This window comes from the organism of the source record quoted next, unplaced genomic scaffold, assembly GCF_019419815.1.
Source record: "Pyrus x bretschneideri cultivar Hongxiangsu unplaced genomic scaffold, Pyrus_bretschneideri_v1 Contig23, whole genome shotgun sequence".
Classification (NCBI taxonomy): Eukaryota; Viridiplantae; Streptophyta; class Magnoliopsida; order Rosales; family Rosaceae; genus Pyrus; species Pyrus x bretschneideri.
The window spans coordinates 1,475,749-1,493,699 of record NW_025999535.1 but is presented as its reverse complement, the minus strand read 5'-3'; the positions used below and the strand labels follow the sequence as shown (position 1 = coordinate 1,493,699).

The 17,951-nt window shown below is 35.6% G+C and overlaps 1 protein-coding gene and 1 pseudogene across 1 annotated transcript; one reads left to right on the top strand and one right to left on the bottom strand.

Moving 5' to 3' along the window:
- Nucleotides 1-1,532: 1,532 nt before the first annotated feature.
- On the bottom strand, nt 1,533-8,733 carry LOC125478112 (annotated as a pseudogene).
- A 2,970-nt stretch (nt 8,734-11,703) lies between these two features.
- Nucleotides 11,704-17,102, top strand: LOC125478111. Its single transcript, XM_048585899.1, has 4 exons — nt 11,704-11,922; nt 12,156-12,285; nt 12,725-12,789; nt 16,833-17,102. Exons 1-4 carry the CDS (start codon nt 11,704-11,706, stop codon nt 17,100-17,102), a joined length of 684 nt encoding a protein of 227 aa, XP_048441856.1.
- The last annotated feature ends 849 nt before the right edge of the window (nt 17,103-17,951 follow it).

Below are 17,951 nucleotides of genomic sequence, written 5' to 3'. Positions count from 1 at the left end.
AATTTACTCTCCTATTTGGATTTGGACAGCTGTTAATGAATTGTTAGCACCACATTAATTACTAAAATAAATTAATCATAAAAAAAAAGGAAAAAAAAAAAAAAAAACAACAACAACAACAACATTAATTAACCAAATTAATTGTAAACGTATTGGCCAAAGCAGGTGTGGAGTATCAAGTACGTATGTAAGAAGTTGTTTTTTATTTTGTTCAATCGTTGGGTGGGGTTTTGAGGGGAGGGAAGAAAGTGGTGCAGTAGTCTTGAACTCGGGCGAGGAAGTATGAACTCTGAGTTTGGATCTCAACTCTCGTACTTTTTTCATTTTCGGATACATACTTCTTGTTTTGATGGACATGTACGGTTTTTATTAAGATGCCACTAAAAGACGTATGGGAGGATTTTATGTGTCGCTTGCATGAAAATATAAAGTGCACCCTATGAATTCTTTATTTGGTTTTGCGCTCCCTTACCCCCTGGTAGTTTAGTCAATTGCTATGTTAACATGGCCCAATTGAACAAAATACGATTACAAAGGGCCAACTCTCTCAAAACGAAGAACTTTCATGTCGAGTCACAGAATGTGCATTTCTTTTCTTTTCGTTCTCATAGCGTTTAAAGTTATATGATGAGAGAAAAGAATATGCACACTATTATGAGTTTCTCTTCATCACTTAAAAGCATTGTACTGAATGCTTACTTCGATATCCAAAAATTATCTGTTGATGTATTGTCGAATGTCCAAAGCAGTTTATCCCCTGTAGGTAAAAACTCATTAGAAAACTTTGTATAGGGGTACCCTAAAATTTCAAAGGCATTTACCGACTGTGCCTAAAGTCATTCGTTGGGAAGTTCCCTATAACGTTGTTCTACAAAAGTTGAAGGTGTTTGTTGAAGTTGATGAAGGATGCATGTTGTTTACGCAGGAGAAAATAGAGGAGTTGATTGTACTTCTTAGGAGGTGTTGTTCCTCCCCTGAGGATGGTTTGGGAGGCATTTACAAGGTCCGGAGAGATAGAGGTGAAGCAGGCCTTTTGCCGTTACATGTTGTAAAGTCCAGTAGGTTTAACAGACCATCACAGGTAGCCATCGGGAATAGAGCACCAGCCAGTCGATATAAACCACCCAAGATCATAAGAAATGGTGACATTGTTCGGTTGCTTGAAGAATCTGCTCTTGTTACGATTTCATGATTTCTTGATGGGGAAGATAATTCAAGGTTTACTCTTGGCAGGGAGTCCGATTACTGCATGATATATCATCTTGAACCCCAAATTATAGATATAGTGTACAAATACATTGTTGAAAAAACAAATTTTATAATATTTTTTCGATAATCAGGATGTCTGCAACTCGGAGTTTCTGACCTTGTTTATATTCTGGTTCTTGTTTACTTACCGCTCTTGCGCGGTAAATAAAAGCTATATATATTAGAACAAATATAGTTCTGTCATGAATCAATTTAACTATCTGAAAAAAGCAGCTGTGGATCATCTTGTGGTTTCGAAATCTTCCATCTACCAGGTTGCTGGACTAATCTGCCATTATTTTCAATGAGAATTTCGGAGATAGGTTGCCCTTCATTTCTCTCTGGTCCTTTCAATTGTTAATTTCTCCTTGGATTTGTTCCAGGGTTTTTCCCTTTGTTTCAGGCACAACCGCAATGACAAACAACACGACTAGAACATTGATCACTGCATACAGAACGAATGTACCTGAAAATCACACGCAAGTAAGTCAATAAATGAATGCACCTGAAAATCACACACAAGTAAGTCAATAACTTTGCTTTATAACCTGTAATTACTAACTACCATGTATATTCAGATAAAAAGGGCGATCCCAAGCCACCAACGCTCCCTGCTTCGTGAGGGTTGGGGGAATAAGAAAGGAAAATGGTTATTCTATTTACCATAGGAGTTCCAGCTCATAAGAAAGTTGGAAGTGTAGGAACACAGCCATGCACCAACCCAGTTCACTAGCGTTGTTAAGCTTCCGGCCTGTCCCTTAATGTTTATAGGGAATATCTGCAGAAGATAGAATTTTTCTTTAGATTTGTGACGTGATCAAGACAACGACTGACGGAGAAATGAGTAAATATTGCGAATCTGATATGCCTCTGACATTATAACCCATGGAACTGCTCCCATTTCGATTGAAAAAGATCCTATAAAGATCTGAATGCAGAAACTAACTGTTATTTAAGAATGTAAGGAGAAGAAAAAAACATGAAAAGTTAATTTTAAAAGTTAAAACTGATCTACATGGATAATATGAGCTGAATGGGTTACTTACCAATATGCCTGCTACAGAAAATATGGGAGCTGCATCGAGTGCCAATTCATGAACCTGGTAAACGAAGAGCTCTCATGTCATTGTTTTGTTGGATAAAGCACGGAGATAAGGTCAATGTTCGAGGATTACCTCCAGAAAGAATGAAATGGCAACGAGGACACAGCCAAGTATCAACCCTGATGCAGAAGCCTAGAGTAAATTGGAATAGGTTAAACTTACGCGTATGGATGGGAATCTGTTTCATAAAGTTCTCAAGAATTTAAACTGTGCTCTAATTTACCAAAATTAGATTCTTTCTTCCCGCTTTATCCATTACGGCTGCACCAGGGCCAGTTACGACAACCTGTAGATGAGAACCAGATCAAGATGCTTCTAACTGATAGAAATTGAAACATTCCAAGAGCTGTCACATTAAGAATGTAGAACCTGAAGAATGGCGTAGGTTATAGTTCCAACGTTAGGAGAAAATCCTGAGGTAGTTTAGATCAAGGTTCTAAAAAACGCTAGACGCTAGTCGGGCGAAGGGTTGGCGCCCAGCGCCTAGGCGGATTTAGGTAAATTTCTTGTATATCTTGTAAATAAGTGCATATTGACACTTACAAAAAATTAAACTTGTACGAAATCCATGAATAAGATAATAAAAGAATAATAAAGTGCAAAAAGAGTATCCAACAAGGCCAAAATTTAAAAACACATTAAGCATATATGTCATAGAACCATAGTGAGGAGTATTGTAGGATAACACATGTATAATAAGTTCCCAATTTTAAACCACACAAAATACAAAATAGGAGGAAAATAAGGAAATATAGTAATGTAGATAGATTTTTTTTTTAATTTCACAAAAAAAAAAAAATAAAATAAAAAAACCTCCTAGCCGCGCACCGCTTAGAGCCGTCTAGGGCCGCCTCGCCCGCCTAGGCGGCCACCTAGAGCCCAACCAATTTGCAAGAAAATGTCTCGGGTCACCACCGCCTAGGCCGTTTTTTAGAACATTGGTTTAGATAGAGTCTTTAGCTTTTGATTGTAGAAAGAAGAATATATTTTTAAGTGAGTGGTTCAATTTGCACTCAGGAAAATGAAAGAGATACCGACGAGTATATTGAAGTTACCTGATTGCTCAAAAATATCACTGACATAGGAACAGACCCCGTTGATTCTGCCCAATTGTTTACAGACCATCAACCCGACTGCAATCTGATAGGATAAATATAATAGCAAAGAAAAGTTTCAACTCAAAGGGAAAGAACAATAAAATTGATGTACACATGGTGTAGGGAGAAGTTCTTACAAAGGCCGAGCGCAAGTATCTCCTTTGAAACAAATCGAGCAATTTGGTTTGAGGGAGTCGATCAAGAGTTGTGATATACTCCTGCCAAGGTATTACACGGTATTACTTGAAATGCATGATCTTCGAAATGCTCTAACATATTGTCAGTATGGTTTAGGAGATGGAGTGCAGGAATTAAATATAAGAACCTGGATTTCTGCTGCTTCATCTAATATGTCAGCGTCTTTGCTGCGAAGTTTCTGCAGTGCAACCTCAAACTCTTTCTGGCGTCCTGTCTTTGCCTACATCCATGACGAAATCATAAGGTATGTCTTCATTTTACTGAATGTTTTCCATCATATAGACAGTAAAATGAAAAAGAGTACTTTCTTCCCAACCATCTTGGAGACTCGGGAATGAAAAGGAAACCGAAAATGATCACAGCACAGGGAACAATTCCTGCAATCGTCACACATGTGAGAACTCCGCCACTTAATTACATATCATAAGGTATTCAAACTCAAAGCACATTTTGTCTAAGAAATTCACAGATTATTGCTAAAGCCCTCGAATGTACTACTACCCCGATAATGAAGGAAACGGACACTCCGGTAACGATCATTAACTCTAAAATACCCATTAGGCAGCATTAGTTGTGGTCCAAACACGTGTAGGTATCACGGATTTCATTTCTTATTACATGTTTACCTGATTTACAGCAGTTAGTGTTCCTCGTAAGATTTTTGGGTGCAATCTCAGCTACGAAAACCGGTACCTTATCAACCACCCGATGTTGCATCAGACTATGTCAATAACATGTGTTGTCTTTAAATAGTCATGTTTTGGTCTCACAAAATACTCAAATGCAGAGGAGGGTGACAACTCACAACGTACGAAAATGCTCCACTTCCGTACCCAGTTGCCACTCTCCCGATGTCCAGAGACAAAGCCCCCTTCAACAGAAAATGATGAAGAACACGAATAAGGTCGAATACTTACTGAGAAGGTAAAAGCACAAAGAAATTCCGGCAGTAAAATTAGTACAAACCTTGGAGAAGTAAATAGCAAGCCAGCCTGCAACACAGAAAACACAGGACATTCTCAAGGACTGCATACAAGTTTACAGTATAGATACTGTTAGTTAAACAAAATTAGGTACTGTCCTGTATATTTGACATAATTTCTCAACTCGTACCCCTTTTCGACCTGGAAAATCAGTGATTGGCCCGATTGTGATAGCACCTATCATTGCACCAAATGTCAAAATGGAGCCAAACATTAAATACTGCATAGAGATGCACAGGAAGAGAAGTATTTTCAGTTGTTGAAAATCCAGAAGATTATGATGCAGAATGTTACATTTTGTTTCTTGAATCGAAAACTTCACCCTATGTTTACAGGTAGCGGCTCAGGGATCGAAAGCAATGGTTCGACAGCCTTGAATCCAATGAAACGTCACAATGCATATTCTCATTCATTCACTACATTACCATGCATACATTTCGAGTCCTAATCACCATCATACCTCTGCTAAAGATAAACCGAGATCATTCATGATGCCAGATTAAGTAGGCGACGAGTAACCAACCTGGAAGAAGTCATACAAAGACTGTCAAAACCGTACAATATCAAAACGACTTGACTGTCAGAAGTTTGCAACAAAAGCTGAATACGTTAATCAAGGTTAGGCTAGTTAGAATTTTTGTTTAAATGAGAGTAATTTAGAATATTCCTTGTCAACCAAAAATACGTTAATCAAGGTTAAGCTGAATACATTTTGTTATTAACATGTAATCTATCAATGTTTTCGACAGTTCGTCTTTTAATAAATAAATAAAAAGAATGTCAGGTTCAGAGAAGAACTGTACAAATTATGTACCTAACAACGCTTGGATTTGTTTTGGCTGCAGTATTATGAGGATATGGGTAAACCAAGGCCTAAGGTTGAAGTAATGAGATACTTGAAGAGCAAGCAGTACACAGATGCAAAGGACTTTGAAGGAGAATATGAGTCAGTAGTTATGATTGCTAAAGGCCAAAGTAAACCAACCCGAATTAGCATCTGCAAACTCACCTTACAAATTTCTTCCAATGGGACGTCAGATCATCATATAGTAAGAGTTGATGTTGTAAAAGTGGGTAATTGTGGTGAAGAAAGAAACACAGAAGAAGGCAGCTGAAGCAAAAAGTTAACAAGATAACAAACCCTACTTCCCAGTCAAAAGGAATATGGAAAATCCCACATACATGAAAAGAGCGTGCTATCTACGCAGCTTTTTTTTACGTTTCACACAATTTTTTCAATTTCCAATCATCAGGTCGAATAAAATGAAAAATATCAAATGATATAAATTAACAGGAAATGTGTAAAAGATAAACGAGGTGTGCGGATAGCACAACCCATACGAAAAAAAACATATAGATTAATAATTGACGTTCACAGTATAGATTTAGGGTTTGGTTTGTTGAAGGAAGGGCTGGTTCTGGCTTGGGATCTGCATTTATCTCCTACAGTTAGTAAAATATTTACAGTCTACATGGGTTGTTAGGGATGCAACAAGTCAAAGGAAGAGGTGGAATTTGGTGTGGTTGGTTAGCAATTTTTTACTTCTTCAAATTGTACGTCAGAGTGAAAAAGTTATATATTTTGAGGGCGATTTCTTTGTTCTTCGCTTTCTTTTTATTTGATTCTCATTTTGTTGCCCCCAACACTCTCTTAGTTTAGCTTCTGTCACTCTATCGATATGAAGTGTCACAAGTTAAATCATGGACAAACAATGATTTTAAAATGAGCTGAGATAGTTTATACTTGATGTAGAAAACTATAAGAGAACTCGACGGACCATGATTTTAAAATGAGTTGAGATTGGTGCCGGGGGTTGGCATTTATAGGCCACTATCAATATGGGATAGAGTTTAGTTTTAATCTCAGGAGTCCATCATGGTTGGCCGAACGAAGCATTGCTACTGGGGGTGGGGCATTTGTAATCCGCTATCAACCCTGACATAATTTATACTAAAGTCATCACTTCTAACGTAGTAACCCCCTTTAAGAAAAATAAAAAATTGCTCTGCCGCGCTGCAATGAGCCAAAAAAGTTTGAGTGCGTCGGGTGCTGAAACGTGCCAAACTCAGGGTGTTGTTTTTCGGTCTGCTACTATTCACCCATTACTATTCATACGCTCCTAAATCCTAAACCATCAATTTTATTTATTTTATGTTTTTTTCATGTTAACTTTTTCTTTTTCCCTTACCATAACACCAAACAATCACTTCATGTTCTACAAAACGTATTTGCAGTTAAAAACTTTCTTATAATCCATGTCAAAACATAGTAAAAAAAACAAGGATATAAATAAATATAAATATAAAGGTATTTGAATCTAAATAAAGTAAGGTAGGAAGGAAAAAAAATTCAATGGAAAAAGAAAAATACACAAAATAAATAAATAAAATAGAAAATGATACAATCGGTAATTTACTACTGATTGTAAAGAGGATTGGTCGCTACGAAAAGTAGCTATAGAAGCCTTTATTAGTTGGTACTTTTCCACTGATTATCTAGAAGACTAGTCGGTACAAAAGTAGCTATATGACCTCTTATTAGTCAGTACTTTGCTACTAATTATCTACAAGATTAGTCGCTCAAAAAAGTAGCTATCAAACTCTTCTTAGTCGCTATCATCATACCGATCCTCCCTTTTCAATTTGTTTTCTTTTTTAGTTATTATTATTATTTATTTTGATAATTTTTCTTTTATTTCTCTTAGCATAACAACAAACTATTATATTTATGTACTTCAAAATAAATTTTTCCGTGCAAAATCTATTATAATTCATATTTAAACATTTGTAACCAAGGATTTAAAACCTAAATTTAAAGATATTTGAATTTAATAGTGGTTACTCAAATAAATAAATAAATTGGAATAGGGAAAGATCGGTATCATGCTACCCATCCTTGCCCAACCGTACATAAATCACTGTTCAATCTATTTATTTTTATCTTCGCCTCATCGTGAAGTTTTGAAAATTAAGATAAGTCTTTCCTTTTGATATTTTTGAGGGTGGAACCCAATTTGACAATGTTTTAGGCCTCACTATTATATTTTTCAACTTATTTTTTTAGTTTTTGGCTTAAATCATCTACTAAATATATATTTATTACTCAATAAATTGTAAATCTGATTCCAGATACCTTATAAAGTTTTCCTTTATGCTCATGAAAAAATATTTTTCAAAAATAAAAATATTTGTATTTTTGAGGAAAAAACGTGGGTTAACACTCATGGTTTTTAGTCGGTTTTGCAAATTCGTACATAAATCATCATTCAATCTATTTATTCAACTTCGCCGATCACCGTGAAGTTTTGAAAATTAATGTAAGACTTTCCGTTGGTATTCTTGAGGGTGATACCCCTTTTTTATAATGTTTTGCGCCTCCCTACTATATTTTTCACTTACTTTGTTAGTTAAATATTCTACTAAATATACATTTGTTACTCAATAAATCGTAAAACTGCTTCAAACACCTTATAAGGTATGCTCATGGAAAATATTTCACAAAAAAAAAAAATTCACACTTTTCACAAAAAACATGGGTGTAAACTCATTCAACCCCATACTAATTCCCATAAAAAACTGTAAGAGCAGCCATCATACTTCACATGCCAACTCTCATAAAAGTATAAAATATCTTTTATCTTAATCTCATTCAACCCCATACTAATTCCCATAAAAAACTGATCTAATAAGAGAGTTTATCGAAACTTCCCTCCTAGTTTGTTTCAACACACACTCAAACAAATTGCACGGTAAATAAGATGATGTTATTATTATTTTTTTGGTCGGATTAATATCCAAAATACAACTTATCAAATTCAAGAACTAAGTAATCCGACCTCATCTAATCTAATCCGATTAACTAAAGTAATCATGCACGACCAGCTGCTTCTGATCTTTTTCAAAGCTGTAAAGCACAGAAGTTGCTTCTTCTTTTTGTTCAGGTTGCTGCTTCACAACTGAGGGGCGCTGGTCCTCCTCCATGAAAATCAACAGCCGTCCATCTCTCCTGACTTTGGTCATGGTGAATCTCGGCCGTCCGTTCCCGTTCAGCGTGGACAGCAATGGCGGGAAGTCCCTCCTCATTCCGTCGCGAGCTGCTGCCATTACCGCAAGTAGTAGTCCCGCACTATTTTTGTTAGGCACTAATTTCTCTCTGGTTTCTCGTATCACGAAAGAAAAATGGTTGTTCAACCCAATTGCACGAATATTTATAGCGATTTTGGTTCTTCCCTCCTGGTTCAAACATGAAATATATCGGTTTGGACTTTCCTAATTAGTTAATTTACTCTCCTATTTAGATTTGGAAAGCTGTTAATGAATTGTTAGCACCACATTAATTAATAAAACAACACTAATTGACCAAATTAATTGCAAACGTATTGGGCAAAGCAGATGTGGAGTGTCTAGTATGTATGTACTCCGAGTTGTTTTTCATTTTGTTCAATCGTTGGTGGGGTTTTGAGGGGGAGGGAAGAAAGGGGTGGAGGACTCTTGAACTCGGTGAGGAAGTATGTATTTCGAGTTTGGATCTCAATTTCTGTACTTTTTCTTTTTTCGAAACATACTTCTTGTTTTGATGGAAATGTACAATATCCATTAAGATGCTGATAAAATACATACAGGAAGATTTTATAATATCGCTTGCATGATAGTGTACCCCCTGCAAAACTCTATAGAAAAATTTGTACAGGGTTACCCAAAAATTTTCAAAAGCATCTATTGACTATATTCAAAGTCATTCGTAGGGAAGTTCCCTCTATCGTTGTACTAAAAAAGTTGAAGGTATTTGTAGAACTTGATAAGGGATGCATGTTGTATACGCAGGAGAAAATAGAGGAGTCGGTTGTACCTCTTAGGAGGTGGTGTTCCTCCCTCGAGGATGATTTGGGAGGCATTTAGCATTGCCCAATTGGAGTAAATACAACATGCAAAATGCCGACTCTCTTTGCACATCGAGAGTATACTCTTTAATATGTATCTTTCTTCACACGTGTCAAGTCAAGTGAGACAAGAGATAGAGAAAAGAGAAATATAAAGTCCGTTATAGCTAAGCTTCTTTCAACACTTAAATTTAAAGTATTATACTAAATACGACATTGGATGTTCTAAGATCACCTTTTCACTTATTGTCGGGTGTCCAAAACTGTATATGCCTTACTGGAAAAAACCGAGAAAATTTAAGTAGGAGCACCTAACATATTTCACATGTCAACTCTCATAAAAATATGAAAGAGAAAATTGTAGTAATGGTTTCTCAACATTGATCAAATTGGAGCAATGGTCCCTCAACTAAAAATCTATTACCATTGGTCCCTCAACTCATCAAAATATGTAGCTATGGTCCTTTTCGTCAAATTCGTCAAAATTTTGTCAAAATGAGTTATGTTGGAATGACCATTGCTACAATTGGGGTCCCTCAACTCATCAAAATGTGTAGCTATGGTCTTTTTTGTCAACATCGTTAGAATTTTGTCAAGATGAGTTATGTTAGAAGGACTACTACTACAATTGGGTTAAAGTTGAGAGATCATTGCTCCAATTAAGTTAAAGTTGAGGGATCATTTCTCCAATTAGATTAAAGTTGAGAGACCAATGATAATGGATTTTTAGTTAAGGAACCATAGCTACACCTTTTGATGAGTTTAGGGACCAATGGTAATGAATTTTTAATTGAGGAACCATTGCTTCAATTAAGTTAAAGTTAAGGCATCATTACTACGATTTACTCAATATAAAATATTTGGGTTAATCTCATTTTACTACCCTAAAGTTTTTTTATTTTCAACATTTGATACATGAAGTTTTTTTCATCCCAGAGTAGTACCTGAAGTCGTAATATTGGGACAGTCTCATACATCTGTTAAGGTTGCTGTTAAATCAACTGTTAAGTGGTGACATGGCGCCCACGCGGTCAATAACTGGACACCACGTATCAATATGGGCCCACATGAATATTAAAAATTAAAAATATTAATAAAAATTAAAAAACCGAAAAAGAATTAAAAACTAAAACAGATTTTCTTCTTTCCAAACCCATGGCCGATTGCTTCCTCCACCCCTCCTCCGCCTCCCATACTGATTCAACCCCATACTAATTTCTTTCAGGTTGAATCAGTATGGCGCCACTTGTCAATATGACCACACACAAATATTTAAAAAATTAAGAAAATTAAAAATTAAAAAAAAATTGAAAAACTAAAAAATTTAAAAAACTGATCTAATCAGAGAGTATCGAAGCTTCCCTCCTAGTTTGTTTTAACACAAACATTCAAACAAATTGCAGAGAATAAGATGTTTTTTTTTTTTTGAGATTAATATCCAAAATACACCTTATTTAATTCAAAGATTAAGTAAAACCTCGCTCAATTGTGATTGGCCCGATTGTGATAGCACCTATCATTGCACCAAATGTCAAAATGGAGCCAAACATTAAATACTGCATACAGATGCACAGGAACAGAAGTATTTTCAGTTGTTGAAAATCCCGAAGATTATGATGCTGAATGTTACATTTTGTTTCTTGAATCGAAAACTTCACCCTATGTTTACAGGTAGCGGCTCAGGGATCGAAAGCAATGGTTCGACAGCCTTGAATCCAAATGAAACGTCACAATGCATATTCTCATTCATTCACTACATTACCATGCATGCATTTCGAGTCCTAATCACCTTCGTACCTCTGCGAAAGAAAAACCGAGATCATTCATGATGCCAGATTGAGTAGGCGACGAGTAACCAACCCGGAAGACGTCATACAAAGACTGTCAAAACCGAACAATATCAAAACGACTTGACTGTCAGAAGATTGCAACAAAAGCTGAATACATTAATCAAGGTTAGGCTAGTTAGAGTTTTTGTTTAAATGAGAGTAAGTTAGAATATTGCTTGTCAACCAAAAATACGTTAATCAAGGTTAGGCTAGTTAGTCAAGACAATGTGTTCAACTCCTTGCATCTAAGTTTTGCATCATTTGATGAAAGCACTCCAGTCGGAGTCTCGTTTCCGTAGTGAAGTAGTTTAGAATATTGTTGTGTTAGGCAGAAAGATTAATCAAATTTTCGGTGCTTGATGAAAATGACACACAGGAATGTCCTGAAGGCCACCATTGATGTTCCTGAAGCAGGAGAAGTCAACTTCCATTGCACCCACCTCCATCATCTTGGTGAGAGCTGGAGGATGAGGCCGATTAATGCTATAATGCAATCAAGCAATGAGCCCCACATCTTGGCTGGAGGCCTCAATTCTTTGGATGAGTCAGACTACTCTCAAGAAAGATGGACTGATATTGTAAAGGTGAGACACGATGACACTTTCAAATTATCAGAAATTCTCTGTGCAAGACCTCCAGTTTTTGCCAAAAGGACCGATTTTGTATGGATAACACGTCTATACATTTTGTTTAACATGTAATCTATCAATGTTTTCGATAGTTCGTCTTTTAATAAATGAATAAAAAGAATGTCATGTTCAGAGAAGAACTGTACAAATTATGTACCTAACAACGCTTTGATTTGTTTTGGCTGCAGTATTATGAGGATATGGGTAAACCAAGGCCTAAGGTTGAAGTAATGAGATACTTGAAGAGCAAGCAGTACACAGATGCAAAGGACTTTGAAGGAGAATATGAGTCAGTAGTTATGATTGCTAAAGGCCAAAGTAAACCAACCCGAATTAGCATCTGCAAACTCACCTTACAAATTTGTTCCTGGATCATACTCAGTGTTTTCTTCCAAAGGGACATCAGATCATCATATGGTAAGAGTTGATGTTGTAAAAGTGGATAATTGTGGTGAAGAAAATAACAGCAGAAGAAGGCAGCTGAACCAAAAAGTTATCAAAATAACAAACCCTACTTCCCAGTCAAAAGGAATATGGAAAATCCCACATATATGAAAAGAGCGTGCTATCTACACATCTTTTTTTACCTTTCACACAATCTTTTCAATTTTCAATCATCAGGTCGAATGAAATGAAAAAGATCAAATGATATAAATTAACTAGGAAATGTGTAAAAGATAAGCGAGGTGTGCGGATAGCACAACCCATATGAAAAAAACATATAGATTAATAATTGACTTTTACTTTTACAGTTTAGATTTAGGGTTTGGTTTGTTGAAGGAAGGGCAGGTTCTGGCTTGGGATCTGCATTTATCTCCTACAGTTAGTAAAATATTTACAGTCTAAATGGGTTGTTAGGGATACAACAAGTCAAAGGAAGAGGTGGAATTTGGTGTGGTTGGTTAGCAATTTTGTACTTCTTCAAATTGTACAGCAGAGTGAAAAAGTTATATATTTTGAGAGTGATTTCATTGTTCTTCGCTTTCTTTTTATTTGCTTCTCATTTTGTTACCCCCAACAATAAATTTTGAAACGTGAATCTACTCTCTTAATTTAGCTTTTGTCACTCTATTGATATGAAGTGTCACAAGTTAAATCAGGGACGAATAATGATTTTAAAATGAGCTGAGGTAGTTTAAACTTGATGTAGAAAACTATAAGAGAACTCGATGAACCATGATTTTAAAATGAGTTGAGATTGGTGCCAGGGGGTTGGCATTTATAGGCCACTATCAATATGGAATAGAGTTTAGTTTTAATCTCAGGAGTCCATCATGGTTGGCTGAATGAAGCATTGCTACTAGGGGTGGGGCATTTGTAATCCGCTATCAACCCTGACATAATTTATACTAAAGTCATCACTTTTAACGTAGTAACCCCCTTTAAGAAAAACAAAAAATTTCTCCACCGTGCTGCGGTGAGCCAAAAAAGTTTAAGTACGTCAGGTGTTGAAACGCGACGAACTCAGGGTGTTATTTTTCGGTCTGCTACTATTCATACACTCCTAAACCCTAAACCATCAATTTTATTTATTTTATGTTTTTTTCCCTTACCATAACACCAAACTATCACTTCATGTTCTACAAAACATATTTGCAGTTAAAAACTTTCTTATAATCCATGTCAAAACACAGTAAAAAACAAGGATATAAATAAATATAAATCTAAAGGTATTTGAATCTAAATAAAGTAAGGTAGGAAGGAAAAAAAATTCAATGAAAAAAGAAAAATACATAAAATAAATAAATAAAATAGAAAATGATACGATCGCTATTTTGATACTGATTGTAAAAAGGATTAGTCGGTATAATTATAGCTATAAAACCTCTTATTAGTTGGCACTTTGTTACTGATTGTCCGCCCAATTGGTCGCTCAAAAAAGTAGCTATAGAATTCTTAATTAGTCGCTATTATGTTACCGATCCTCCCTTGTCAATTTTTTTCTTTTTTAGTTTTTATTATTATTTATTTTTGTTAATATTTCTTTTATTTCTCTTACTATAAAAACATACTATCATATTTATGTACTTCAAAATATATTTTTCCGTGCAAAATCTATTATAATTCATTTTTAAACATTTGTAACCAACGATTTAAAACCTAAATTTAAAGATATTTGAATTTAATAGTTGTTACTCAAATAAATAAATAAATTGGAATAGGGAAAGATCGGTACCATGCGACCCATCCTTGCCCAACTATACATAAATCACCGTTCAATCTATTTATTTTCATCTTCGCCTCATTGTGAAGTTTTGAAAATTAAGATAAGTTTTTCCTTTGAGATTTTTGAAGGTGGAACCCAATTTGACAATGTTTTGGGCCTCACTATTATATTTTTCACTTATTTTTTTAGTTTTCGACTTAAATAATCTACTAAATATACATTTATTAGTCAATAAATTGTAAATCTGCTTCCAGATACCTTATAAAGTTTTCCTTTATGCTCACGAAAAAATATTTTTCAAAAATAAAAATATTTGTATTTTTGAGAAAAAAAATGTGTGTTAACACTCATGGTTTTTAGTCGGTTTTGCAAATTCGTACATAAATCATCGTTCAATCTATTTATTCACCTTCGCCGATCACCGTGAAGTTTTGAAAATTAATGTAAGACTTTCCGTTGGTATTCTTGAGGGTGATACCCCTTTTTTATAATGTTTTGGGCCTCCCTACTATATTTTTCACTTACTTTGTTAGTTAAATATTCTACTAAATATACATTTGTTGCTCAATAAATCGTAAATGTGACATCCCACATTGCCCAAGGGAGTGATCCTTATATGTATATTCTCATCTCTACCTAGCACGAGGCTTTTTGGGAGCTCACTGGCTTCGGGTTCCGTAGGAACTCCGAAGTTAAGCGAGAAGGGAATAGAGCAATCCCATGATGGGTGACCCACTGGGAAGTTGCTCGTGAGTTCCCAAAAACAAAACCGTGAGGGAATGGTAAGCCCAAAGCAGACAATATCGTGCTACGATGGTGGAGCGGGCCCGGAAAGCAATCCGCCCCGGGCGGGGATGTGATAGTAAAACTGCTTCAAACGCCTTGCTCACGGAAAATATTTCACAAAAAAAAAATTCACACTTTTCACAAAAAACATGGGTGTAAACTCATGGTTTTTAGTCGGTTTTAAAGATTCGTACTAAAATCATCGTTCAATCTATTATTTTCAGCTTCACCTCACTGTGAAGTTTTGAAAATTAGTGTAAGACTTTTTGTTAATATTCTTGAGGGTGGAACCCCATTTTGACATGATTTTGGGCATCGCTACTATATTTTTCACTTATTTTTTTAGTTTTCGGCTTAAATATTCTACTAAATATACATGAATTGCTCTACAAACCGTAAAATCGCTTTCAAATACCTTATAATGATTTCCTTAATGTTCATAGGAAATATTTTGAGAAAATAAAAAATTTGCATTTTTCACAAAAAAACGTGGGTTAACACTCACAGTTTTTAGTCGGTTTTGCAAATTCGTAAATAAATCATCATTTAATCTATTTATTTTCACCTTCGCCTCACCTTGAAGTTTTGAAAATTAAAGTAAGACTTTCCGTTGAGAACAATAAAATTGATGTACACATGGTGTAGGGACAAGTTCTTACAAAGGCCGAGCGCAAGTATCTCCTTTGAAACAAATCGAGCAAGTTGGCTTGAGGGAGCCGATCAAGAGTTGTGATATACTCCTGCCAAGGTATTTCACGGTATTACTTGAAATGCATGATCTTCGCAATGCTCTAACATATTGTCAGTATGGTTTAGGAGATGGAGTGCAGGAATTAAATATAAGAACCTGGATTTCTGCTGCTTCATCTAATATGTCAGCGTCTTTGCTGCGAAGTTTCTGCAGTGCAACCTCAAACTCTTTCTGGCGTCCTGTCTTTGCCTACATCCATGACGAAATCATAATGTATGTTTTCATTTTACTGAATGTTTTCCATCATATAGACAGTAAAATGAAAAAGAGTACTTTCTTACCAACCATCTTGGAGACTCGGGAATGAAAAGGAAACCGAAAATGATCACAGCACAGGGAACAATTCCTGCAATCGTCACACATGTGAGAACTCCGCCACTTAATTACATATCATAAGGTATTCAAACTCAAAGCACATTTTGTCTAAGAAATTCACAGATTATTGCTAAAGCCCTCGAATGTACTACTACCCCGATAATGAAGGAAACGGACACTCCAGTAACGATCATTAACTCTAAAATACGCATTAGGCAGCATTAGTTGTGGTCCAAACACGTGTAGGTATCACGGATTTCATTTCTTATTACATGTTTACCTGATTTACAGCAGTTAGTGTTCCCCGTAAGATTTTTGGGCGCAATCTCAGCTACGAAAACCGGTACCTTATCAACCACCCGATGTTGCATCAGACTATGTCAATAACATGTGTTGTCTTTAAATAGTCATGTTTTGGTCTCACAAAATACTCAAATGCAGAGGAGGGTGATAACTCACAATGTACGAAAATGCTCCACTTCCGTACCCAGTTGCCACTCTCCCGATGTCCAGAGACTGTCAAACTGGAAGAAGTCATACAAAGACTGTCAAAACCGAACAATACCAAAACGACTTGACTGTCAGAAGATTGCAACAAAAGCTGAATACGTTAATCAAGGTTAGGCTAGTTAGAGTTTTTGTTTAAATGAGAGTAATTTAGAATATTGCTTGTCAACCAAAAATACGTTAATCAAGGTTAAGCTGAATACATTTTGTTATTAACATGCAATCTATCAATGTTTTCGACAGTTCGTCTTTTAATAAATGAATAAAAAGAATGTCATGTTCAGAGAAGAACTGTACAAATTATGTACCTAACAACGCTTGGATTTGTTTTGGCTGCAGTATTATGAGGATATGGGTAAACCAAGGCCTAAGGTTGAAGTAATGAGATACTTGAAGAGCAAGCAGTACACAGATGCAAAGGACTTTGAAGGAGAATATGAGTCAGTAGTTATGATTGCTAAAGGCCAAAGTAAACCAACCCGAATTAGCCTCTGCAAACTCACCTTACAAATTTCTTCCAATGGGACATCAGATCATCATATAGTGAGAGTTGATGTTGTAAAAGTGGGTAATTGTGGTGAAGAAAGAAACACAGAAGAAGGCAGCTGAAGCAAAAACTTAACAAGATAACAAACCCTACTTCCCAGTCAAAAGGAATATGGAAAATCCCACATATATGAAAAGAGCGTGCTATCTATGCACCTTTTTTTTACGTTTCACACAATCTTTTCAATTTTCAATCATCAAGTCGAATAAAATGAAAAAGATCAAATGATATAAATTAACAGAATGTGTAAAAGATAAACGAGGTGTGCGGATAGCACAACCCATATGAAAAAAAACATATAGATTAATAATTGACTTTCACAATATAGATATAGGGTTTGGTTTGTTGAAGGAAGGGCTGGTTCTGGCTTGGGATCTGCATTTATCTCCTACAGTTAGTAAAATATTTACAGTCTACATGGGTTGTTAGGGATACAACAAGTCAAAGGAAGAGGTGGAATTTGGTGTGGTTGGTTAGCAATTTTTTACTTCTTCAAATTGTACGTCAGAGTGAAAAAGTTATATATTTTGAGGGCGATTTCTTTGTTCTTCGCTTTCTTTTTATTTGCTTCTCATTTTGTTACCCCCAACACTCTATTAGTTTAGCTTCTGTCACTCTATCGATATGAAGTGTCACAAGTTAAATCAGGGACAAACAATGATTTTAAAATGAGCTGAGATAGTTTATACTTGATGTAGAAAACTATAAGAAAACTCGACGGACCATGATTTTAAAATGAGTTGAGACTGGTGCAGGGGGTTGGCATTTATAGGCCACTATCAATATGGGATAGAGTTTAGTTTTAATCTCAGGAGTCCATCATGGTTGGTCGAACGAAGCATTGCTACTAGGGGTGGGGCATTTGTAATCCGCTATCAACCCTGACATAATTTATACTAAAGTCATCACTT